Source organism: Hylobates moloch, unplaced genomic scaffold, assembly GCF_009828535.3.
Source record: "Hylobates moloch isolate HMO894 unplaced genomic scaffold, HMol_V3 SCAFFOLD_5, whole genome shotgun sequence".
Taxonomy (NCBI): Eukaryota; Metazoa; Chordata; class Mammalia; order Primates; family Hylobatidae; genus Hylobates; species Hylobates moloch.
The window spans coordinates 128,055,544-128,083,059 of record NW_026652280.1 but is presented as its reverse complement, the minus strand read 5'-3'; the positions used below and the strand labels follow the sequence as shown (position 1 = coordinate 128,083,059).

Sequence of the window (27,516 nt, the reverse complement as noted above, 5' to 3'; positions counted from 1 at the left end):
CTTTGTTGTCTAGGTTAGCTTATTTTAAGTGACTGTTCTAAAGAAGTATTTTCTCTTTTGGAGATCTAGAGATGTATGTTCTCTTAGTACATATAAGAGTAAGAATGAAGAGATTTAACAAGGTACTTTGCTTCCACTTCCTCTTTGTGAAAACAAACCTATAAATGCCTGTCGTTGTATAGTTAGGAGTTAAGCTATATTCTTGATTGGCTGAACTGACTATTAGGTTTCATTTTCCCTCAAAAAAAGGTTTCTAAATAATGAGTTTAGAATAACTGTTCACACTTGACCAAAGGTTGGTATTTTTGGGATAAATGCATTTGGGGGTAGAGATCACATGAGTTCATTAGTACTAAACTTCAAGTACCCAAACTTTTATGGTCAAACATGAAAAATTGGCCAGCATTTTCAATGTTGCTTCCGTAGAAAACTGTATTCTATGTTAGAAGCATTATTTGTACTCCAAATGCACTTTATGAAATACATGATATTTCTAAGTTGGATATATTTATCAAACCCAGTTATTTCTACAGTTTGGAAGCTTTTGTTTGGAAGCTTTTGTGCATCTTTTTTCTTTTTTCAAGACAGAGTCTCGCTCTGTCACCCAGGGTAGAGTACAGTGGCGTGATCTTGGCTCACTGCAACCTCCACCTCCTAGGTGCAAGTGATTCTCCTGCCTCAGCCTCCTGAGTAGCTGAGATTACAGGTGCATGCCACCACGTCTGGCTAATTTTTGTATTTTTAGTAAAGACGGGGTTTTACCATGTTGGTCAGGCTGGTCTCGAACTCCTGACCTTGTGATCTGCCCGCGTCGGCCTCCCAAAATGCTGGGATTACAGGCGTGAGCCACTGTGGCATCTTATAATGATCAAATTTGTCCACTTTAGAAGGGACAATGATTCTCATCCTTGCTGTAGGGAAATTAGTCTTGTTCCAAACCCCGCTGATAATGACTGTTTTCCCATCATATTCCTACATATGTATCTCTTACAACCCTTCAAGAGAAGAACAAAATCTTACAGTAGGAAGAAATAACATATTCTTCTTGTTACTTGCACTTATCCTCTGTTTTCTTCTTCTGTTGCACTACATTAGAGAATTCTTTTGAGTCAGTGACAGAGTGATGAGGATAGACTGAACCAATTATTTGACTTGATTTTATATCTTCTTACTGGAATTTATACTAGATTGTTTTACGCTTACTTAAAATGTTGGATATTCTTGAAAATATATACAGCTCAATCTTATTTTAACTGCTGGTTTTTTTCTTTTAAGTGCTTCATTGTTCGTTATGGCAATTTATATTCTTAGAAATTGGTAGTGGACCTGTACATATGTACCCAGTACAAGGAGGTGCTCAGTAATATTTTTTAATGAGTTATTCTAAACCATGTTTTGGGTGCAGATGTATGTGTGCATGCATCTATTTGCCCACGGACATACACACACCAACCAGTCTATATTATTAAACTGTGCTGGTACTTCATTTAGTTTTCCTATTTTTACCATTTCCGTATCATGTACCATGTTGCATAATAGTTAAGATTTTGTAGTGTTTTGTGAACATTTAGTTTCTTAGATTTCTGCATTTCATTTGCTCCCACTTTTTCCCATTATAAAGGGAATGTTGTACAAAGATACATTGTATGATATTCTGAACATTCATTTTAAGAGAATAAACTTTGGAAAGTATAGCTTTCATGGACCTTATTTTATGACAATGAAGATTGCATCTTATGACTTGGACTGTTTAATTTACAATTGTGTGTACATCTGTGTGGGTGATTGATATTTCTGGTGAGTGTGAAATATATATGCAATGTGTTATTCCATGTTTACTTCTGCAGGAAAATTTCAACCTAAATATTACTGCATGCAATTTTTAATATGCAAAAATTCAGTTAAATAAGGTATTGGTGTGAGTGACTGTTTTCTTATGAGAGGTGAGTATGCATTAGGTAACTCATGTTTTTGTCTTTGGCTTGGGACTCAGGCAATAGAAATGAGGTTGATATTGTACCCATGTTCTTCTTGTCATATGTGTTGGCATGGATTTTTGGTTTGTTGAGAATAGATATTTTAATGTATTTGCTTAATTTTCAGGAGTTTAGGCATATAACCCAAAATAAAATTCTTTGAGAAATGACAGAAAGATTTGCTTTTCACATCAAATGTCTATTAATTACTTCTTTTAAAACAGTGGTGAAAATCACTCTAAAATGTTAGAATTTTCATATACTGAAAGCAAATCCTAGCACAGCAATTCATTTGAGCAAATTCCAAGAAAACATTTTTCTCAGTTACATTCAGGTTATTTTCCAAATTGCAAAAATAGGACTTTCCTCAAATTCTGAATTCTAATCATCTTGAGAAAAGAAATATATTTGAAACCTAAATTCAGAACACACTTGCTTGTTAGCGAGAAAGTCATGCCAAAGATAATAGTAGTTAAAATCTTGTGGAAGGCAGATGGTTGTTGTAAGACAGATTTTTCAGTTTGGATTTTAAATTTAAGTATGATATTTGCTTTCTTTCTGGAAATACCAGAAAGTTTGCTTTGTTTCATCTGCTACATGAATAGATGACAAAAAAAAATTACAGGCTGACAAACACTGAATAATTAGGATTTGTTAATTTTTCTTTGAGACCCATTTATTTCACAATGTCTAAAATAGCATTAGGCAAATATCTTCTATCTTATATTGCATGTGCTGTTATTTTCTCCTACTTTCTTCAGACATCTCGTGGGGAATTTGACTCCAGTGAATTTGAAGTTAGGAGACGGTATCAAGATTTCCTTTGGTTGAAGGGAAAACTGGAAGAAGCACACCCCACTCTGATTATTCCAGTAAGTTTGCAAAATTTTTTTTTCATGGAATAGCTACCAGTTTTCTAGTGAGTTTTTTTGAATGCCTAAAACCCAATTTCAGACCTTAGGTTCACTGTAATTCATTTATCTTAGGAATAATATTTATTTCTAAATGTTTCAATCGATGTACACTTTTTTTAAAAAAAACTCTTCATAATGTGTTATGATTTCTCATTTTTGGTTCTAACATTGTGAATTTTTAAAAATTATTTTTATAAGAAATGATCAGATGTTCAACTAGACTTTCAAAAAGGGAAAGCGTAGAATTGCTTATAAACCTGTGGCTAATAATACTTGAATACCTTTTAAATTTTTTTTGCCTTAGCCATTGCCAGAAAAGTTTATAGTAAAAGGAATGGTGGAACGCTTTAACGATGACTTCATTGAGACACGCAGGAAGGCTTTACATAAATTTTTGAACCGAATCGCTGATCATCCAACTTTAACATTTAATGAAGACTTCAAAATTTTTCTCACTGCACAAGCTTGGGTAAATGATTTTTATTTATACTCATATAATCTTTGAGTGTCTGTATCTATAGTAGATTGTATTCTTCCTCTTGTTTACCATTAAAAATCACGCTGTGGTGTACTTGAATTGAGATGGAATTTTTCAGAAACACTGGAGAGTTATCCTTCAGATATAACCCTGTGTCAAATCTACATATAAATATTACAGAAATCTTGTATCTTCTTCATATGTATATACACACACACACACACACACTCTCTCTCTCTCTCTCTCTCTCACTCATGTTTTAATATCAGGGTGCTTCTTGCATAAATAGCAAATACTGAACAGCTATAAATATATTTCTTTTATTGACACTATAGTTGACCCTTGAACTACATGGCGGTTAGGGAAGCCAACCTCTTATGAAATTGAAAATCCATGTGTAACTTTTAATTCCCCAGAAACTTAACTACTAGTAGCCTCCTGTTGATTGGAAGCCTTAACTGTAACATAAACTGTTGGTTAACACATATTTATATCTTTTGTGTATTATATACTGTATTTTTTGCAATAAGGTAACCTAGAGAAAAGAAAATGTTATTTAAGAAAATCTTAAGGAAGAGAAAATACACTACCAGTATTCTACTGTATTTATCAATAACCATAAGTTTATGTTGTCTGTTTACAAGATGAATTGTCGGTCTGAAATGGAGGGCAATGACAGTGGCAGACCTCAATCTATGATACTTAGCATGCAATTCAACTTTTTTGGTAATGCCATGACTTTTCTCTGCTTCTTGGGAACATTTCTAGCATCACTAGTGGCACTTCATATGGGTCCCATGGTATTATTTCAGGTTTATAGCATTGCACTGAACACAATAAAAAAAATACATGGGAACCACAAGAGATCACTTTTTACTGCTATACCCAATTTACTGGAGAGATGAACTACTCACTCGGAGATGATCAGCGTCACATGGAGTTTGAAGCAGATATTCACAACACTTGAGCTCGCCACAAATAGCAACAGGAGGGCTACAAAAACAGTACAATAGTACAGTGTGTACTGTAGTTAATTTTAAGCAGTTTTGATTTAATACTGCATCTTTATGTTTGTTTACATTTCTCAACTGCATATGGTGGCATGTGAGTCAAAATATGTGCATACGTTTTGATAAATTTTAACTTTTTATAATAGATTTATATACATTTTAGGGTAGTAAATGATAGGCTAGTATCCACATATATTTTGTGCATTCATGACATACCTTTCTCTCAGTTTTTTCTACATTTATGGACTATGTGGTTTGTGAGTTTTTTTTAATTGTCGCAAATCTCCAAAAAATTTTCCAATATATTTATTGAAAGAAGTCCACATGTGTGGACCTGCTCAGCTCACACCTGTGTTGTTCAAGGGTCTACTTTATTTTGAGTAATAATGGGTCAGGGCTTTTTAAGTTAGGATAAAAGTCCTTATTAAATGGGTAGATGGATGAATGGAGATGGATGGATAAAAGTCCTTATTAAATGGGTAGATGGATGAATGGAGACGGATGGATGGATGGATGGATGGACGGACGGATAGATAATATGATCTCCTTGCTTTTCCTTTAATTATCTAAGTGGGGGAGTCTCCAGTTTCTAATACAGAAACCTTATCCATTCTACTTGTTTTTTCTTTTATTCTGTAAAGCTGTAACTCAGCAAGAAAGATACCAGACAGGACAAAGGGTCAATATTAAACAGTTACTGGCAAATGTTGAGTTTTATATCTCTCAGTTGTTGCCAGTGGTAGAAGCTAAAAAGTGGTTCATTTCAATCTTGACAGATAGTCCTGCTCTATGGAAGCCCTTTGTGACTTATGTGAAATGAATATGTGGCCTGACTTCAGAACCTTAGAAGCTGTTAGAAATATTCTCTACAGTCAACAGTTTCAGTAACAGCTTGCCAGTTGTGATGTGAGCTGTCTCTGATAATGTTTACTCTATCAAATGAGGCCGTAGCACTCTTGGATGGATGTGTTGCCTGGTCAAGGATGGCATCTGTTATTATTGGCACAAAAAAAAATCACACCGAATTGGAAATAAACAAGTTTACTTTGTATGTATTATTTTCTGTAAGATATTCAGGAATGAAAACCTGGAGGAAGATAGACAATGTGTTATTTAATATTTGGGTAACTAATATATAATATTTTTATCTGTAGATCAGGTAGTCAGCAGTATTTTATTTGATCCCAAGCTTGTGTTTCAACAAGGGCCACAACCATTATTAGAATCCCTTGTCCTTTTTTGTTTTTATTTGTTCTTTTAACTTATGCCATACTTCTCAAGGGATATGTTTGTGTGTAGTATATTCTTTTATATGATTTTTTCTATCTATTTTGCAAGTCTATAGTTATCCCTCCTAGGTTAAGTATGAAATAACTAGTTTCGTATCTTATTAAAAGTTTTCTCTGTAGACAGCCAGCCGGTGAAGGTGGTGTCACAGTTTACCCATTTCATTTGGTTGAAGTGCTATGTTCAGGTAGTATCTATTTATAAACTATCCTAATGACTTTAAGTGGGCAGAGCAAGTTGGTGCTTAATAATGAAGCCTCTGGAATCAGACTTCCAGGATTCCAGTTCTTGCTCTACCACTTAATTGCTCTGGGATTTTTTCTTTTTTTGAGACGGAGTCTCGCTCTGTCGCTCAGGCTGGAGTGCAGTGGCATGATCTCAGCTCACTGCAAGCTCTGCCTCCTGGGTTCATGCCATTCTCCTGCCTCAGCCTCCCAAGTAGCTGGGACTATAGGCACCCACCACCAAGCCAGGCTAATTTTTTTGTATTTTTAGTCGAGACGGGGTTTCACTGTGTTAGCCAGGGTGGTCTCGATCTCCTGACCTCGTGATCCGCCTGCCTCGGCCTCCCAAAGTGCTGGGATTATGGACGTGAGTCACCGCGCCTGGCCTGCTCTAGGATCTTGAGCAAGTTAGTTAACTTTCTTGTGCCTCTATTTTCTTCTGTAAAATGAGGAAAATAATAAAACCTACCCCATAGGTTTATGGTGAATTATGTATATTAAAATGTCAATATAGTGCCCAGAATGTATTAAGCTCTAAATAAATGTTAGCTACTATTACATCTAAAGAATTGGCTGGGCACGGTGGCTCACGCTTGTAATCCCAGCACTTTGGGAGGCCGAGGCGGGCGGATCATGAGGTCAGGTGATCAAGACCACAGTGAAACCCCGTCTCTACTAAAAATACAAAAAAAAAAAAAAAAGAATTAATGAAGTTTTCCAATTTTATTTTTCGGAGTATAACTTAGGCCCTGAGAAATCTTCTCTCAATCATTTTCCATTAAATTCCTGTTATAAAATGTAGGTGGTATGTCATATTATCCTTATCTTCTCTAGTATCTCATTGAGCACTATTCTGTCTGTTAAACCCTGTTCTTTTAAAGATTTACCGTCTGAGGAAAGACTATATACCTGTTTTACATGAGTACTGTGAAAGGGAATATTATTGAGGAGGCTGCCACTTAGAGGAAACACTATACCTTAATAAAGCTCATTTGCTTCAAGCTAACATTAAAAAGATTGATGCCTATGAAACCATTTTATCTTAATTTTATTCTCCTAATTAGGTTTATTTTTGTATTGAGTCTTGGAATATTGAGACTTGTTTCACTAGAAATACTTTATTTTTTGTTTCTAGGAACTCTCTTCTCACAAGAAGCAAGGTCCTGGCTTGCTAAGCAGGATGGGGCAAACAGTCAGAGCTGTTGCATCCTCAATGAGAGGAGTTAAAAACCGCCCAGAGGAGTTCATGGAAATGAATAACTTTATTGAGCTATTTAGCCAGAAAATAAATTTGATAGATAAAATATCTCAGAGAATTTATAAGGAAGAAAGGGGTAAGTAGAATTACTGAAATGTGATTTCAAAGTTGTTCGGTTTCTGATGAATCTTCACATTTGTTGGTGTAGTGTAGCAACATTCAGTTAGAATATCAGCTTCAAAGTGTGGCTTATTCCTAGCCATCTTATGGACATTTCTGATTCCTAAATGATTTCGAAGGTAGTTATGGCCAGTCTCCATTTTCACTTTTATGAATCACTAGCTGCTCTACTTCCCATTCATAGGTAATAGTGGTAAAGTAAGCCCTGAGTTTAAAATTGTGGATGTGGTTGTATGAAGTTTGTATTCAACATGGAACAGAGCTCAGAATCAAAGAAGTGATGTTTCAGGAAATAGGGTTTTCACATTTTCTGGTAATTATTTTTTTCTGGAGGGAACAGATACTCTGTATTAAACCTGTCAAAGTATGGCAGAGAGATTTACGTATTGGAAAATCTGCCTCTTTTCCTATTTTCTTTTTCTTTCTAGTTTATAAATCAGAATTGTTGGTGAATTTTTTCTAATTCTAATTCTAATCACATGATGATTTTTTCCCCTAATTTTCTAATTGCATTTACTTACATTAAAAAATAGATAACTGAGTCAGCAAATAATTTCCTAATATAATTTGTTATTAGAGATGAGGAAGTACATAAAGACAAACAAAAGTTCCTAAGTTGATGGCTTATTTGTTAATTGACCTCTACTTAACTATACTGCCCATATCAGGATAAGCTGGGAAATATTTTATTTCTAGTATCCGGGCAGTGTTTAAACATAATAAGTACTCAATTAAAATATATTCAGTGATTGGAAAAAAAAACACGAATGAACATAGAATGGTGTAGGAAAATGTGCTTTATTAAGAATTGATTGGTTTTAAAAAGAGATATAGAAAAAAATTATAACTGCATGTACTTTGCCCCTTTTTTACCTTTTTTTCTTGCATTGACCCCTGATGAGATTACTGTAGTGGCTGAATGTAGTATAATAATTTGTTTTAAACCTCCTTGGTTTGCCCTTACATTTATTATTTGTCTTTTTAACCTAAATAAGTGAATTATTTTAACTAGGTTCTGTGATTCCAGTTCTATTAAGTAGATTCTGGATGCATAGTTAGGTGGTATGGCAAATCAAAGAGATCTCTGGAAACTATTGGTAGTTAAGAGCTTTATAAACTGTCAATGAGTATCAAAGAGTAATTAAGATGGTACCTGTTAAGCTCACAGTCTAGTTGGGAAATATGTATATTAACAGACAAATTACAGTGCAGCTAACTAAATGTTTGCATACAGATGTGATTTGAGTGGTATGTAAGCGCAGTTTAGAATTTTAGGGCAGCTTTGCATGTAAACATAAATATTATTCAGGTTTAATGACTGACATTGACATATATTGAGAAGATGAGAAGTTTGAGATTTCTCAATTGACTCAATTGAGAAAAGAAAGTGGAAAATTTTCTTCTCTAGAAATTAGTTGAGTATGGTCATTATTTAACATAAAGACAGGCCTAGGATCAGGAAGGTGGAGTTTGGAAGGACTATAGAGGTGATTAAATGTTCATTAGGTAACAACTAGTATCTCCATTGTTTTTCAATTTCATATTTTTAAACTTTTTAATACAAACTTTTAAAGTTTTAATAGTTTAATAGTTTAGAGAAATATGACAGATATCAGCAAATCCTAATGAGTTGTAAGATGGTTAAATATAGATAATTGTATTTATATGGATAGTGAACAAAAAATGCTCACTGCTTATAAATTTTCTACCACAAAAAGCCATATACATCATTGAAAATTAAGTGTGAAAGTAAAAATGTAAAATTGTAAAGACAGTCACGTTTTAAAATCAAAAATTTTTGAATACATAGCGTATCAAACACTGAATGGTCTTTGGTTACTCATGTATGCATTCTTTCATTGATATGAAAATATTTATTGAACTCATTACATATAAGGGTTTGAGATAGAAAAATAATAAGACTCAGTCCCTGTTTTAAGGAGTATGTGGCCAAGAGCATTTGAGTTATAGGACATCTATAATGCAGTGGGATAATGCTTTAATAGAAGTATAAAATTATGATAAGCTCATTGAGGGCCAAAGCATCTATGAATCCTTTGGAACAGAATCAGAGGAGATTTATTTGAACTGGAATTTAAAGGATTCGAAGTAGTTTGTCAGGTGATAGGAATGGAGGACAAGGCAGAGGGACATGTGGAAATGTTTTTTGTAAAGAGAAATCATGGGATATTCGTGAATGAACAAGCAATTTGGCTTGAGGTAAAATCTTTGGCAGAGAATTTCACATTGGACCTGGAGAAGCAGACGGAGAGGACTAATGATAAAGGTTTAATTTAACTAATTCTAATTTAGCTACAAAGAGTCAATGTTTCTATACTGTGATAAAAATAGAGGGAGAATAGTTAGGAGACCCTTGAAGCAGTACAGATTAGGGATGCTGATGGTGGTGGAAGTGAAGATAAGTACATAGGCAGATGGATAGTTTAAGATCTAGAAGTCTTGGAATGGGTGATTGACTGGCTCTGTGTAAGTTATGATTCTAGGATAACCTCCCAATTTTTTGCTTAGATTTATGGATAGTAATTACCACTAAGTAGAATATATAGTCAGAAGAAGGAGAGAAAGAAGATGCTAAGTTTTTTTCAGGGCATGTTGCCTATGAGGCACTCAGATACAGTTGTGTGGTAGGCAGAAGTCTATAATAGATATGATGGTCATATAATTTATTTTTCAAGCCAAGACATTTTTGACAATGAAAAGGTATGTTATTATTGGTTACACTTGGACAGTAGTCATTCAAAGACTGACCTGGGCAAACTGTGATGGCCGATTGATTTAATGAAGGATGGTATCCGTTTTCTTATGTTCTTGTGTAAGATCATGTGCACTGTGAGAGAAATAAGACCCCTTCTTACTATCTAGGATACAGGTATTTTGAAAACTTTTGTTTATTGAAGAGCTTATTAAGTCTTTTTTTTTTTTAGAATATTTTGATGAAATGAAAGAATATGGCCCAATTCATATTCTGTGGTCAGCGTCAGAAGAGGATCTGGTTGATACTCTAAAGGATGTTGCCAGCTGCATTGACAGATGCTGTAAGGCCACTGAAAAGCGGATGTCTGGACTCTCAGAGGCCCTGCTTCCTGTTGTACATGAATACGTGCTTTATAGTGAAATGTTAATGGTAAGAACACCTAATTCTAATTTTACCTCAGTCCCTTACCTGATTATAAGCTCTATAAAGGCAACTATATTTCTTTTCTTTAAAACCACTATCTTTTTGTCCTTTTTGTTTTGCATGTAGATGTTCAATAAATATTTGTTCACTGTGTGCCTAAATAGATGAAGGAAAGAATCTGTTGTTAAAAAGCAGGAATACTCAATAGCAACACCAACAGTTTATCAGATTATACATAGACGTGAAGCATCCTCAATCAAAATTTACATAGGGAATATGATTAGTTTTTCCAAACCTTGTGAAATTTTACTTTAAAATTTTTTAGTGCTTTGGGGATTTCTTTTCATGAAAGAACTGCTCTCCTGCTTCTAGGTACATTTGATTTAGCAATATATTTAGTACCATTATGTAGAAAGTACTTGAGTCAGATCTTGATGTTCTGCCTTCTGGTTGCTTTTAAAAGAAATCTTTCAAGTTAAAATGTTTTTCTTTCACTACTTGAAAAGGCTTTTATTCCTCGTATATCAAAGTTTTGCATTTTACTTCCTCAATTCAAGTTAAGGTTTCCAGATATTTGGAATTTAGCAATGCTATCTGCAAAGCTAATATTTTTCATCCAGTATTTTTCTGTGCCTACAATACTTTGCACAGGCAAATTGGCACCCTCAGTGTTTTAGAGTGGTGATGGGGAAAGGAGTCAGCTTGCATTCAGATATAGCTCCTTTTTTCTGTTCTTTATAATTGGAACCATGGTTTCTTTGGACATGTACCCTTGATTTCTAGGGATTTCTTTCAATTTTTTTCTTTTTTAAAAACTTTTCCTTGTTTTGGTCTGAAAAGCTCACTTGTGTTTCAGCATGAGATCTGCCTCTCTCTTGTTGATCATGTTTAGGTTTCCTTTGACAGAGTCATTAAATATTGTACAGACATTTCAGGCTTCGGCTGTACTTAACTTTATTGGAGTCCTCCTGTAAACAGAGCTTCTTGCTTCCCAAAGGCCTTCGATGTTTCACTGTTGATGATTCTCTTTCCTCTCTCTATCCATTTCCTTGGCTACATCCTTTGGTTTCACTTCATTATTGGGATCACCCCCTTGTGTAAATCTTCAAGAAGATCAGATTTGTATGTTCTGTGTTTTCTCCTATATTATATCAAGATGGAAATTATGTAATTGAAGTATTACATTATTAAGGGTATGGAAAAATTAGAATTATTTTATAGGTCCTCGTTTGATTGAATTAATTTTTAGACACCTAGGGTATAATAAGTAGTACTTATATTGCATTTCTTGTTCTGTTTGATATTGGAACATTCTCTTCAATTTCAGCTAAAATAATGAAAAATAATCCTTCCATAAAAATGATTAATTTCATATAATTTTCACCAGTTGTCCTCTGAAGCAACCTTTTACTTAAAATGTATTTGTGCATATGAAAACCAGTGCTTCATCCTTTTTGAACCGGACCTTAAATAAATAGGACTGAATTACAGAGTGAGTCATTTTGGTCAAAGAAAGGAAGGGCTTTCTTGACATTGATGGCATTTAAACATTGAGGTAAATATGAAGGAATTTGTGATATTAGTTGAATTTTCTATGGACTTCTTTGCAACTAGGAAAAATGTTAGCTTCCTTTGATTTTTTTTTTTTTTTTTTTTTTAAGAGACGTGGTCTCACTTTGTTGCACAGGCTGGAGTGTAGAGGCATAATCATAGCTCACTAGAGCCTCGAACTCCTGAGCTCAAGTGGTCCTCCCACTTCTTTCTTCCAAAGTGCTGAGATGTAATATAGGTGTGAACTACTGTACCTGGCCTGCTTTGAATGTCTTAAGAGTCATTCCACCAGGTGCAAAACTGTACTAGGTGATTCTCAATCCTTAATGCTTTTTGGTTATCATTTAAATAGTGTAGAGCCATCTTGTTTGACCTCCATGTAACTGATTTGTGTCGTTTCTTTCCTTCTTCTTTAAAACACCAGAAGGCCCTTCTCTTTTATGTCCTGTACTTCTCTAGCTGGTTGAATTGTTTGCTTGTCCAAACTTAGTTTTATTTTTTCCTTAACCTGTTTAGGCCATTTGTGCTTCTTATTAGAATTTCATTATTTAATATTGTGAAAACCAGTAAAAGATGAGTACAAATAAAAGGAGTCCTTGTGTCCATAAAGTCTAAGTTACATGTCTCGGAAGAAATGTGAATCACTTAAAGATACTGTAAAAGTTCGGCAAAAATGGAAGATGTAGATTAATTCTGCACTCAAATTTCTTCATGTGGGTGCTTTAAGTTTAATAATTCTGAAACATGAAATCAAGAAAACAAGATGAAATGCCTATCAAAGAGGAGGCTATGATCTCTCATCAAAAGCTTGGCTAACTGATGAATAGTTTATATTTTGAGCTAAAATAAAATGCTTAGGATATGAATGCATACTTCAATTTTCTGATTTCCTATCATAATTTCCTGTTTCATTATCTGATCTTTGGAGTCAGGTAAGAAGGTTGCCACAGAGTGTAGATATGGTCCATGTGACATCCCACCCGTAACTAGTTTATGCCATAGTGCATGTCTTCAGTGCTTCTACTATTTTTTGTTTGTTTTGCTCTTTACTATTTTTGAAGAATTGTACATGCGTATTCCATCAAATGTAGTATATATGTACAATGCTTAAATGGGTAAAATGTGCATTAGGAAAACTAATAAAACATTTATAGGAAAAAAGCCCTCTTAAATACTTGCTTTCAATTTAGTTTTTAGAGATTAACAACAACAAAAAAAACACAACTTTTTAAGTGTGTTATATCCCCAAATGACTGATGGCTTGGGGAAGAGATGCTATTTATATTCTGAAATATGTATTTTTGCTATAGGAAAGATTATTAAAACTAAGTACAGCCTATTTTATCTGTGTGTTTTAATGTAAAGGGTGTTATGAAAAGAAGAGACCAAATACAAGCAGAACTGGATTCCAAAGTTGAAGCTTTGACGTATAAAAAGGCAGATACTGATCTGGTAAGTTTTTAGGTTTCTTGATACAATCATATAGAATTCATTGTCTAAAATTTTTATTAGCAATGTCCTTACATGATTGTCCTTACGTGACTGTTTCTAAGCATTCAGCAAATTATCGTAAAATTTCTTTCTAAAATCTGTTATACATTGGATACCATGTGAGTCTGCAAGCTTCACAATGATGGTTTTCTGCCTTTCTGACTTATGTCTCATGCTATTAGGAAAGTATTATTTTGTAAAAAGGAGATAATATGTTGGAAGAAAGTATGCAAGGCAATGCTAGCCTTATTCCAGGCTAGTAAGTACTCAGTAAGTAAATCTACTTTTTTCTAGTTTTTTGAGATATTTATATACATTAATGTTCCTGTATACTTTTTTCTAAGTATTGTTAAAATCTTTATGAAAGGGAATATCTTTGTGTTTGCAAGTTTAATCTTTCCCTGAAGATATTTTATTACGGAAATTTTCAAACAAAATGAGATCTAATAATATAAGAGCTCTCATATACTCATAACTGGGCTTCATTAATTCTCAACATTTAGCTCAACTTTTTTATAGTCTCTCCTCATTTTTACATTTTTACTGAAGTATTCTAAAGCAAATTCTAGATATAGATTGTTTTACCCATGGTATTTTTATATTTATGTTTCAGTATCTTTGCATTTTCAGAGTAATACTATCAGGTTGGAATAATTATTCTCATTTTAAAAGTGAGAAGATACTTGAAAGGTAGAGTAATTTGCCTAAGTTTATATATAGGTCTTGAAATTCAGAATAGGACTGGAGGTGATGATGTCTCTTGCCTGCCTCAGACAGTGCTGCCTATCAGAAAGCAGGTATAGAAGTGGGAAAAGTGGACTTTTAATCTAATGAACTTCTGCTGAGTGCATTATGAAATATTTTTTATATTTTGCTTTAAATTTAAGGATTTAGGTTGTTATTGAGTACAATATTGAGTGCACTTACATCGGGTGAGTGGGGGAGTCCTTGAAACTTCCCTGTAAATCTGTAGTATCGCAGCCTCCTCAGCCCTGACCTGGCCAAGGACTCTGCATCCCCCCTCCCTGCTTTAATTTTCTCCCTAACTTTAATCACTTACTAACATATGACTTCCTAATCAGTTTTCTTTACGTATTTTTCTCTCTCTTTCCCTCTCCATAATTGAAACTCCTTAAAGGCAGATTTTTTTAATTTGTTCACTGGAGTGTTCCCAGACCCTTGTGCACTGCCTGGCACATGGTAGTCACTCAATAAATATGTAGTGAAGGAATGAGTGGAAGCCACAGTGACTACTCTGATTTGTGCAAGCATATTGAAGGCCTGAAGCATGAAGTCTCTACAAAATCAGACTGTGCAATTATTTCATTATTTAATTAATATTGTGAAAACCAGAAAAGATGAGTACAAATACAAAGAGTCCTTGTGTCTACAAAGTCTAACTTGCATGTCTCTATGCAACTTAGAATTATTATACTATGAATTATTCTCACGTTTCTTGACTATGTATATTAACTGAAATTCTATTCTCTCCAGTGTAATGTGATTGGGGAGTGGTGGGCTGCTGTGGACAGATTAGGAGAAAGGAATCTGTAGAGAGAATAACAGAAAATGTAGAACTAGAGGAACTAGTGCTGAAGGGAAAAATCATCTTTGTGATTTAGAGAGAATCCCAGATTAACCTTTTCTATTTAATAAGAAACAATTGACTCCTAACACTCTCAATATATATAGTTAAGAAACATATATATACATATGTGTATATATATACATAGATATACATGTGTGTGTATATATATACATATATGTACATATACACATATTTCTTAACTATATATAGAGTTAAGAGTCAATTAGAATTGACTGTGAAAGGCTGCACATGTGTATAGAAATTGTAATTGCATCTTTTGAATTTTAGAATTTGTTTTTAGGTGTTAAGTAACTAAGGATATCGAAATTAGTGGTTAGACAAAATTTTGCTCTTGATGAAATACTAGAAACAGTAGAATATTCTAAAGTTTCAGGAGAATAATAGCATGGCTGAAAAACCAAGCATATGTTAAGAATGGCCTATATTCATGTTTTAAAATGAAAAGAAGATTAATCGGGATTGTTCCAAACACAAAAGCACAAGGAAAAAAATAGCTTGGGTCCAAATATGTCTGGGATTTCCCGACTCAGTTAAAAAAAAAAAAAAAACATTATTTTTCCACTGGGCTTGCAAATATTTTGTCTTCTTCTGTATAAGATTTTTTTGATATTTTGTTATAACTTGATCAGTATATATTTATGATTTCACTTGGGTGTGTGTGTCATGTCTACTATAAAGTGTTTAATACCCACGTAGCTGCTACATTGTAAGATTGAAAAAATTTGAAACTTTAATTATCTGCATTATATTCTGTAAGATACTTTTGGTTGATTAAGTTTCAAAACAGACACATTTAACAGAGACATTGCAGGTATTTTTTTGTTTATCATCAAAACAAATTTTTCCTAAAATTTATGGGGACTGAGTTAATGATTTGTTAATGGAACTGTTTATATTTTCAAATAATTAATTTGTTTATAGGCCTTTTCACTTTTAAAATCCCTATGCCTTATGATGGTATCTTCGGGAGGAATCTACCAGAGTTACTCTAAAAATGAACCGGCCTTGATTGGTCACAGAAAGACTGAAAGGAAGTTGCTTAGAAATATGCAGGATAGGGTCACCATGGCAACGTGCCCATGTGAGGTCCTTCTAAGGAGCTGTCCTTCGCAGTCACCATGGCGACCCTGGCAGAGAACTGAATATAGCAATCTGCCTGGTTGTTTACCATGGCAACTCAGACAGGGCCATTTTGGAGACAACCCTGGGGCCATTTCTATGGAGACATTGGGGCAGCCTTCAGAGACTCCATCAAAGTCACCTTTGGGTGGGATGCTACGTGCAAACCCAGCAAAGCAACTGATAATGAAAAGGTCAGTGAAATGAAGCTCTAGTAAGAAAGGCAAAGATTAGAGGAGTTATAGTTATTGGGTAGAAAGATAGCAATTATGTAACATTCCAGCGGACATTTGACTATGTCAGGTGACCTTTGTGTGGGTTTTGTGATAGGCAAATACAAGGGCTCTGGTCTTTTTACCTTGCCTATAATCCTGCATTTGAACAATAATGGCATTACAGTTACTTTTTCTTATCGCACAGTTACACCCACAAAAGGTATGTGTTTTTCTGCAAACTAAAATAATATTTGACAGTGAGTCCTTGATACATTACATGGTTAGTTGCAAAGTGGCTCCTTCTTAGAGTTTGTGGTTTGTAGTTCTTATCTCACAGCAATAAAATTAATGGTTTCAAAATTACCTAAGTCAGTAAAGACATTCGGAATATTCATTTGAAGGTCAGTTCAGCTGTTCATGTAGAGTTTTGTCATCTAAGCTTTGGAATTTGATAAATCAGAGATCAAATCCTAGCTCACTTGTTTATTAATTTTGTGACCCAGGACAAGTTTTCTAACTTCTTTCAGCCTCATTTTATCATGTATAGGTTGAGGAAATTATTCGTACCTTTCTAATAGGCTTGTTTAAGGATTAAATTATATAATGCAAATAAATTGCTTGGATCATAGTAAGCACTCAGTAGCTTTTAGCTGTTGCATTTTGATGACAGTATAGAGGTAATAATTTGAGATTGGTCCTATAAAATGACTATGGAATTATTCATTGCAAAGCACAAGGAATATTTCAGGTAGAACGGATATTATGAAAAGCTTTAGAAGCTCAAAAAGCATGCTAAATTGATTAAACCAGATTGGTGTGTGGAGGGGAGGGTACAGTAAGGAATAGGGGATGTGACTTAAAGATGGACTATAGTCAGGTGGAAAGGAGGCCTTATCTGTCAGGTTGAGAAATATGTACTTTATCCTTTGCTCAGTATGGATCCAGTGGGAACCTGAACTGAAGAGGTGGCAGTGGAGTTGCAGAGAAGAGTTAATATGAGAAAGAGGTAGGCAGAGGGTAGAATCCACATCACTTAAAGAATGAAGGGCAGCCAATGTTTCAAGTTGTCAATAGCTAACATTTCTAACTTGCAGCAGGGCAGATCGTGACTCTCTACACTGAGCTACAGAATAAAAAGGGAAGAAGAAATTTGGAGGTGTGCAACTTTACATAATGATAAGATGATATTTAAGGTAGAGGTATTCAACAAAATCTTTTCAGCAGTTAGTTGACTATTTACCATATGAACATCACTGTTCCCAGCACTGGGGAAAGAAACCAGGTGTTCATGAGGCTTATGTTTTAGTGTGTTTAAAAAAAAGAGTAAATTCTTAAAATTTATAATATATTGTCATATAGTGGTAAGTGTGGAGGAGACAGAGTGTTGAGGAGCAGTGCAATTTAGGATTAGGGGTCAGTAAATATTACCAAGGCGGTAATGTTTAAGTAATATGTGTACCTGGGGGAAGAGCCTTTCAGACACAGGGGACAGTACATGCACAATGAAAGTATGCTTGTACATTCCAGAAGAAGCAAGAAGACCAGTGTTGCAGAAAAGAAGTGAGCAAGTAGAAGAGTTGTGGGAAATGAAGTCAGGTCTAACCCCTGGTTAGACCATATAGAGCTTTGTAAGGTTTTGGTCTCAGTGAGATAGGCAAATAGTTGAACAGAGGAGTAACATAATCATATTTAAGTTACAAGATGATTATTGTGCTTGGAGAAAGCACAAGATGATGTGCATGTGGTGTGTGCATGGGATGGAGGAAAGCCAGAGCTGGAGAGTAGCTCTTAAATATTCCCAGTGAGACGTAATAGCTTGGACCAGAGCAGAAGTGATGTTAAGGGGTCAGAAGCTGAGTATATTTCATAGGAAGAGCTGTTTGCTATTTGGTGGGCTGTGGATCGTGAGCCAATAAGGAGAGGCAAGGATGATTCTGAGGTTTTAGACAGAGCAACTGGAAGGTAATAGTTGGCATTAATTGAGATGAGGAGACATTGGAAACAACAGGTTTAATGGGGAAGATAATTTTCTCAGATTTGGAAAGGTAAAGTTTGATTTGCCTGTTAGTCACCCAATGGAGCTATTGAGTAGGGAGTTACACGTAAAAATTCATAGGTTCAGCTGAAGATATATATTTGGAAATTATTAGCAAATAGATGGTATTTAAAGCTATAAGATTTGTCAAGATCATTGAAGTATGAGAAAAGAGAGAAGAAAGAAATCTGATTAGAGCCTTGGCATATTTCAACATTAAGAGATTAGTGATAATGGAAGAATCAGAAGTTTTGGCTGATGAGGAGAAGGGAGAAGAATTTGATGTAGCTTTGTCTGGTGATAGATCATTGCACCAGTAAGGTTAACTAAACAGATCTGATTAGGGTCATCCAACTTTTTAAACCATTTCTCCATTTATGAGGCATTTCAAAAAACAATTTGATATATGATAATTAAAATATTTCAAGAGTAATTGAGTTGCATTATGTGCACCAGTAAAGAAGATACTCAGTGTAATAAATACCATCCTATGAAAGTCATCATTTTTGACTGGGATGATAAAGGTATAATGATAACTGAGATTATGAGGAAACTCAGATATTTGGAGAAACTTGTGGGTTTTGCCATTTTGTTGTAAGTTTTCAGAGTCAGAGCTTCTGTTTGAAAATGCTTATTCACTTCACTGCTTAACTGTAAAATAAATAAGGTTCATCTGTGGTGCTAAATAATACTGCATATCTATTTTATTTTTATTTCTGAATGGATGATTTATAGTTTTCCACTCAAAGCAGCATTCAAATATAAATGAATATGAATACATTTGACATTTAGCAATATGTGCATAGAATTGGAAAGTTGGATCTAGATATAATGCCATAGCTGTTTAGCAGTATATTTATGTGAGCAAAGAAATGCATTTTCATAAGATCATCATAGTCTGGAATTTTGCACAGCCACATTCAGTAGATACAAACAGATACCAGATTATTCAAGCTGGTCCTTATTCAGTATGACATGCTATTTTTGGCTGGTGTTTTACTCTCATCCTTAAATAGAGGTTATTAATTTTCAGATGATCTTGGTAGTGTATAAATGGTGCACAGAGCAAGATTGCCTTCTCTCTAATTCTAGGAAGCTTTAAAGAAATAATTTTGACATAGTGAGCCTTGCTTGTGATCGGGGTGAAGGTTGCTTCTTCCTTTTCTTAAGTATTTTCTGGCTCACTTCTCTCCTGAACTTTTTACAAATTATTCCTTTCTATATGCCTCATTTCCTAATATAATCTATTTTCTACTCTGCTTCTTTTTGTCTGTTTACAGCTATGTGTCTGTCTGTCACGCACAGATACACATGCATCCACGCATGTATACATATACACACACACACAGCAGTAAAGAACATGACAGTGTCCAGTGGGATGAGAAGAGGCTTTTTTTCTTGCATATTTCCTTTCATCAGTTTATCCTAAAAGGCACCTGGCTGACATTTCCTCAAAATGTATTGATCAGAATTGTGAAAAGTCAGGATCAAACCAGTCACATGGAGTGGGAATGTGGCCATCAGAATTTACTTAAAAGCTACAATACACACCCTGTTACAGATACCTGAAAAAACTGGGGCCTTTGCAGAACGTAACGTGGAGAGTAGAGGATGGATTCTGGGTAAAACACTAATAAATGCTGGCCACAGACAGTGCAGCAGGGTAGTGGGTTTGCACACACACAGCTGGCCGGGAATTTGGAATGGTGCATGAGTGATGCCGTAATCAAGAAGGCCCTCAGCAGCCAGCTCCTCCCAGAAGAAAGTACCAGGGAGTGCCTAGAGTTCCTCTCCCTCTATGTCTTCTCGGGCAGCCCTGTCTCATTCAAGGCTTCATTGGCTTGAGTGGTAGGTACAAAAGCAAAACTGTGTTCTCCTATTTATATAAACTTGTAAAGGATAATAATGAATATTTGATTAATTTGCAAAAATCATCATATCTACCTTATGAATAGGAGTCTGTTGAGCCTGAGATCTCTAGTTGGAATTTTACCATATTGGATTTTTCTCTCTGTCATTTATTTTTGTGCCCCTGGCACTTCCCAACAGAGCAGTCTCTGTAAAGTTTTTAATATAAGGTCTTAATCCCAGTTGCAGAGTTGTGTGTAATTTAAAGCACAGCATTTTGTGGCAGAGGCCACTTCCTGCCTTTGTAGTTCTGGGCCAAGTTACTTAACATTCTCCATACTTTAGTTTACTCAACTGTGAGAGATGTGGGTAATACCTTCCGTAGAGTGTTGTTAAATGAGCATATTGAAACCTTAGCCCAGTGCCTAACCAGATTTAGATTGTAAATATTTCTATAAACAATATTAAAGGAACTTTCTTTGAAGTATATATTAGTTTCGTTCTTCTAGATCAAAGTTTGGAAAGTGTTAACTGCAGTCCTGCTTGTGAGACCTCCACAGTGTTAAAATAAGAAAAAAGAAAAAGCGAGGCAGCAATTAGCTTTAGCTGTGTAGTGACTACTCCCATTTGCCCTACCTGGTCGCTCTAGGCAGTTGCATAGATACTTTAAATTGTATCTGAATTTATGAAGACTATTCAGAGGTTGTGCTTTGGACTCCTGTGGAATTATTTTAACTCACTCGATGTTGTACCATTGATGCATCAGAAGGACATTTTAAGGAGAACCATAAATCTATTTATGATAAACATCAACAGCACTATTTTATATTTTTCTTTTTGAGACCTCATGAAAAAGCTTTCATTTACATCTCAGCACCAGCAATATGGTTTCATTTCTCCTGAGTAGCTAGTGTATTTTCAGCTTATACACATCTTGGGTTTTATACCTGATCTTATCCCATTTATCTCACTTTTTACAGTAGTTACTAGACTATTGAGAGCCCCAATTCTGATCCACTTCTGTCTGGCAAGTGTGTCTTTTGTGTGTCAAACTCACCCTTGGCTTTACCTTGTTTTTTTCCTTACTCTCATGTTCTCATTGCACTAATGTCTTTACTTTCTGTCTTTAAACTTGTAGAGTACAATTGTGGAAGCTCTCTTATATGGAATATGGAATCTAATAGGGAATAAATTAGAAACAAATTAATAAGAACTAGAGGTAAAGTATTCCAAATCATTTTAAAGACCACACATTTCTTACAACATATTGTGACCCACCCTGCCCAAGTGTGTTTTTAGTCATTTCTTTTGAAATTCGTCAACAGCAGCATGTCTGTTATGAACACAAACCTGAACACGAAATGAGTCATGTAACCATCACCCAGAAAACTTGTCAAGAGATATTAGAGGGTGAGGTGAAAAATACTGTACTATTTTCAAAATTTTACCAATGAAATTTGCTTAGGGAAGTAACTGCATATTAAGGTTTGCTAATTTGAAAGCAGAACATATAAATGTACAGTCTTGATGAATAAGGCCTGTGTATGTTTGTGGTGGGTGAGGGTGAAAGGGGAGAAGAAGGAAGAAGACAAAGACTGTGGAAAAAGAGAGGCAGTGTAACAATGTTGCAGATAATTTCTAAAGAAAGACTAAGCTCTGTGTCTTTCTCTAGGAAGATTTTTTTTTTTTTCTGTTGCCTTAACTGCAACCGAAAAAGTAACAGATGGACAAGTAAAAGGGGTAGTTTAAAATTCCAGTCATTTCTTCTCAGGGTTTTAAGAAATTCTACTTATGGTGTCCTCTGGATTTGTGGTGTGTTTTATGGGGTTTGCCTGCCATAGATAGAAAGTTTAAATAGCTTTCCTATATAGAAACTCAAACCAGATTCAATTTCTTTTTAATTTAGACTTTTTGTTAATAAGAAATATGTCCTAAGGATCTGTCTTACATATCTCTTTCACTCCTGGCCCTGCCTGGGCACTTAATAAATATTTCATAATGCTTAGAGCAGTAACACACTGGGAATTAGAAGCCAGGAGAAGGCTTTGATTCACTTTTATTTAACTTGTGACCTTAATCAGACATTAACTATTCTTTATCCATTAATATGCAGAAATTACGCTTAAAGAATTTTTTTGAAGATGAATTAACGTTTATAAATCTAGGACTTGTGTTAGTAAAAATTTTGATAAGTTATAGTATGCATATGTAAAATGTTAGATAATTCATCATGGTGTTATAAAACATTATTTAAAGTATAAATAGTTATTATTTTGAGACAGAATCTAGCTCTGTCACCCAGGCTGGAGGGCAGTGGTGCGATCTTGGCTCCCTGCAACCTCTGTCTCCTGGGTTCAAGTGATTCTCCTGCCTCCGCCTCCCAAGTAGTGGGGATCACAGGTACACCCCACCACACCCAGCTAATTTTTGTATTTTTAGTAGAGACAGGGTTTCACCATGTTGGCCGGGCTGGATCTCGAACTGACCTCAAGTGATCGCCTACCTTGACCTCCCAAAGTGCTGAGATTACAGGACTGGCCTAAAGTATAAATAGTTTAGTACTAAAAATCAAAAATTGTATTCCCACCAAATAGAGAACCAGTAGTTTTCCTCTAGCACATTTGGATATCAATAAATTAAATGCATTTTGATTTGTTACAGGCACACCTTGGAGATACTGTGTTCAGTTTCAGACTGCCACAATAAAGCAAGTCACAAGAAATTTTTGGTTTCCTAGTGGATATAAAAGTTATGTTTGCACTATACTGTAGTCTATTAGATATGCAATAGCATTATGTGTAAAAAATGTACATAATTTAGTTAAAAAAGATGTCATTGTTAAAAATGCTAATGATCATATGAGCCTTCAGAGATCTGTAATCTTTTTGCTGGTAGAGTGTCTTTCCTTTATGTTGATGGCTGCTGACTGATCACGTGGTGGTTGATGAAGATTGGGGTAGCTATGGCAATTTCTTAAAATATGAGAACAAGGAAGTTTGCTGCAGAGATTGATTTTCCTTTCACCAGTGAATTCCCGTAGCATGCAGTGTTGTTGGATAGCATTTTACACACAGAACTGCTTTTGAAATTGGAGCCAATCCTTGCAAAACTTGCCACTGCTGTATCAACTAAGTTTTCATAATATTCTGAGTTCTTTATTGTCATTTTAAGAATACTCACAGCATCTTCACCAGGAGTAGATCCCGCCGCAAGAAATCACTTTCTTTGCTCATCCATAAGGAAGCAACTTCTCATCTGTTCAAATTCTGTCATGAGATTGTAGCAATTCAGTCATCTCTTGAGGCTCTACTTCTAATTATAGTTCTCTACTATTTCTGACACACCTGCAGTTACTTCCTCCACTGAAGTCTTGAACCCTTTGCTCAAAGTCATCTATAAGAGCTAGAATCAGCTTCTTCCAAATTCCTAAAAATGTTAACATTTTGATCTGTTCCCATGGATCCCATATATTTTTCATGGAACCTAGAATGGTGTATTTTTTCCAGAAGATTTTCATTTACTCAGTTCCATCAAGGGACTCACTATCTATGGCAGCTACAGCCTTACAAAATGTGTTTCTTAAATAATAAGACTCAAAAGTCTAAATGACTCATTGACTCATGGACTATGGAAGTTACATTAGCTGGCATGAAAGCAATATTAATCCCCTTGTACATTTCTGTCAGAGTTCTTCAGTGACCAAGTACATTGTCAATAAACAGCAATATTTTGAAAGGAATCTTTTTTTCCTGAGCAGTAGATCTCAAGAGTGGACTTAAAATAATCAGTAAACCATACTATAAACAGATAACACTGTCATCCAGGCTTTGTTATTTCAGGTATGGAGCACAGGCAGAGTAGATTTAGAGTAATTCTTAAGGGCACTAGGATTATCAGAATGGTAAACGGGCATTGGCTTCAACTTAAAATCACCAACTACATTAGCTCCTAACAAGAGAGTCAGGCTATCCTTTGAAGCTAGGCATTGACTTTTCCTCTCTAGCTATGAAAGTCTTAGATAGCATCTTTTTCCAATATAGAACTTTTGTCAGCTGGGCACAGTGGCTCACACCTGTAATCCCAGCACTTTGGGAGGCTGAGGCGGGCACATCACCTGAGGTTGGGAGTTCAAGATGAGCCCGACCAACGTGGAGAAACCCTGTCTCTACAAAAAATACAAAATTAGCCAGATATAGTGGCACATGCCTGTAATGCCAGCTACCCAGGAGGCTAAGGCAGGAGTATTGCTTAAACCTAGGAGGCAGAGGTTGCAGTGAGCTGAGATCATGCCATTGCACTGCAGCCTGGGCAACAAGAGTGAAACTCTGTCTCAGGAGAAAAAAAAAAAAAAAAAAAAAAAAACTTGTCTACATTGAAAATCTGTTGTTTGTAGTGTAGCCATCCTTATCAATGATCGTAGTTCGATCTTCTGGATAACTTGTTATAACTTCTACATCAGCATTTGTTGCTTCATCTTGCATTTTTATGTTACGGAGACAGCTTCTTTCCTTAAACCTAGTGAACAACCTCTGCTAGCTTCAAACATTTCCTCTCCAACTTCCTCACTTCTCCCAGCCTTCATAAAATTGAAGAGTTAGGGCATTGCTCTGGATTAAGCTTTGGCTTAAGGGAATGTTATGGCTGGTTTGATCTTCTATTTAGACCACTAAAACTTTCTCCACATCAGCAATAAGGCTTTTTTTTTTTTTTTTTTTTGCTTTCTTTTAATTCATGTGTTTATTGGAATAGCATTTTTAATTTCTTCCAAGAACTTTTTCTTTGCATTCAGAACTTGTCTAACTGTTCTGTGCAAGAGGCCTAGCTTGCATCCAATCTCAGCTTTTGAAATGCCTTCCTCACTAACTTTAATCATTTGTAGCTTTTGATTTAAAGTAAGAGATGCTCAATTCTTTCTTTCACTTGAACACATAAAAGCCATTGTAGGGTTATTAATTGGTCATATTTCAATATTATTGTCTCTCAGGGAATACGAAGGAGAGGAACAGAGACAGGAGAATGGTCAGTGATACAGTCAGAACATACACATTTATGGATTAGATTCACTACTTTATATGGACACAATTCCCCCCCTTCCAAATTACAGTGGTAACATCAAAGACTGCTTATCACAGATCACCATCACAGATATGATAATAATGAAAAAGTTTGAAGTATTGTAAGAATTACCAAAATGTGACACAGACACGTGAAGTAAGCACATGTTGTTGGAAAAATGATGCTGGTAGGCTTACTCAGTGCAGGGTTGTCACAAAGCTTCAATTTGTTAGAGAAAAAATGGAATACCTGCAAAGCACGGAAAAGCGCAGTACGATAAAATGATGTATAGTTGTATAATTAGTAGACTTTGGAGAGTAAGCCTTTTCTCTCTGGTGAATCTTAGTCAATAGTCAATTTAGGGTGATGTCAATGCCCCAATCACATGGCCATTCCACTTTCAGAGAATTTCTAGACCCAAACTAGTGCTTTCGTTTTATAAGCATATTTAACATCTGTTTAGTATATGTTGTGTGCCAGGCACTATGCTAAGCATTCACATATATCAGCCAATGTCTAATCCTGTGAGATAGGTAGTAATTTGTTCCCATTTTTGTGGATGGGAAAATTGAGTCCTAGAGAGTCAGTCAGCAAATAGTTCTTAGCTCCTTAAGAAGATTGAAAAAGCCTGTCTCCCTAGGAGCTTATTCTCTAGTGGAAGAAGGCTGAAAATAAGTAAAAAAAATTAAATGAATATGATAATTTTAGACCGTGATTAGTGCTATAAAGAGAATAAAACAAGGTAATACGATAAAGAATACCAGGAGGGGAAGTATCTAGAGTGATCAGAGAAGGCCTTTCTGAGGAGATGACCTTGAGAAGAGAGCTGAATCATCATAAGGGGCCATTGATCCAAATTCTGGAGCACCAGTGTTAGAAGAAGGAGGAAAAGCCATGATCCTCTGAAATGGGAATGAAGTCACATGTTCCAGGAGCTTTGTTAGGTTGCAAGTAGCTAGAATATGAAGGACAGAGGTGCAGCACTATGGCATGAGGACTGAAAGCGAGCAGACGAAGAACATGTAGGCCTTGAGTTTTCTTCTGTTTGCAGGGGAGAGCCCCTGAAGGGTTTCAAGTAGGGAAGAGTTGTGATTTGATGTGTTACGTGTTTTTAAATTCATTTCAAAGTGACAAACTTACAGAAAAGTTGTAAGTACACTTCAAAGGCCTACATTTCCTTTGAATCATTGGAGAATAAGTTGTAAATCTAATAACCTTTGAACTTTGAATAGTGTGTTTCTTACAAACAAGAATATTTTCCTATATAACTGTAGTACAACCATCAATATCAATAAATTATTGATATATTTATATTATCAAATGCTCAGACCCATTCAAGTTTCACCAGTTCTCTAATTTTTTTTGACAGTATTTAGTTAGATGTCTCCTTCAGTCTGGAACAGTCTTTCATCTTCCCTTGACTTTCATGGCCATTCTACATTTGAAGATTATTTTGTAGAATGCCTCCTATTTTAACTTGTTTCATATTTCCTTAAGCTTAGATTTATATTATCAGTCTTTGACAGGAGTGTCACTTAAGTGTTACTGTGATCCTTTCATTGATTCCTTTTAGGTAGTACATGATGTTTATTTGTCCCATTAATGATTCTGTGCCCTTTGATCACTGATTAAGGCAATATCCGTCCAGCTTCTCCACTATAAAAATCATCCTTTTTCCAATGTAATTAATAAGTGTTTTGTGGGGAGCGTCTTTGAGACTGATGATCCCGTGCCTTATCGTACTTTAACTTTCAATTTATTCATATATGAATTTGTTTTTATTTTAGGACATGAGTTTTATTATCATTACTTGTTTTGATGCACGAGTTACCCAAATTTGATGAGTGGGACCATCTTCAAGCTGGCTTCTATGCCCTTTTGATATGTTCACATCATTTTGATCACCTTTTTGCTTCTGATACGACAAAACATTCTGACTCTCGTATGCTTTACCTGGCTCAGCCCTGGAATCACTTATTTCTCTAATGAGCCCTGGTTCCTTTTGGTAGAAAAAGTTATATTTAGAATACAATATCTTGGCATTAGATGTGTTCACTGCTATTGAGGTATCACTATCTAAGACCTTCCGTATGAGCAGAGCTAGGGAGTATATCTGTTTAATCATATTCACACACACACACACACACACACACACACACGTATTTAGATCTATGATTTATTTGTGTA

General features: G+C 35.2%; 1 protein-coding gene across 3 annotated transcripts in view; it reads left to right on the top strand.

The window, feature by feature from the left end:
- Positions 1 to 27,516, top strand: part of SNX7 (sorting nexin 7) — a 105,928-nt gene that overhangs the window by 30,381 nt on the left and 48,031 nt on the right. For 2 of the 3 annotated variants that reach the window (XM_058439845.1, XM_032155291.2), the window contains exons 3-7: positions 2,738 to 2,848; positions 3,195 to 3,359; positions 7,025 to 7,223; positions 10,213 to 10,412; positions 13,323 to 13,409. In XM_058439845.1, the coding sequence (XP_058295828.1) occupies positions 2,738 to 2,848; positions 3,195 to 3,359; positions 7,025 to 7,223; positions 10,213 to 10,412; positions 13,323 to 13,409 (762 nt within the window). Of the gene's footprint in view, positions 1 to 2,737; positions 2,849 to 3,194; positions 3,360 to 7,024; positions 7,224 to 10,212; positions 10,413 to 13,322; positions 13,410 to 17,325; positions 17,399 to 27,516 lie in introns of those variants that run through there. The other variant, XM_058439846.1, reaches the window with a different exon arrangement.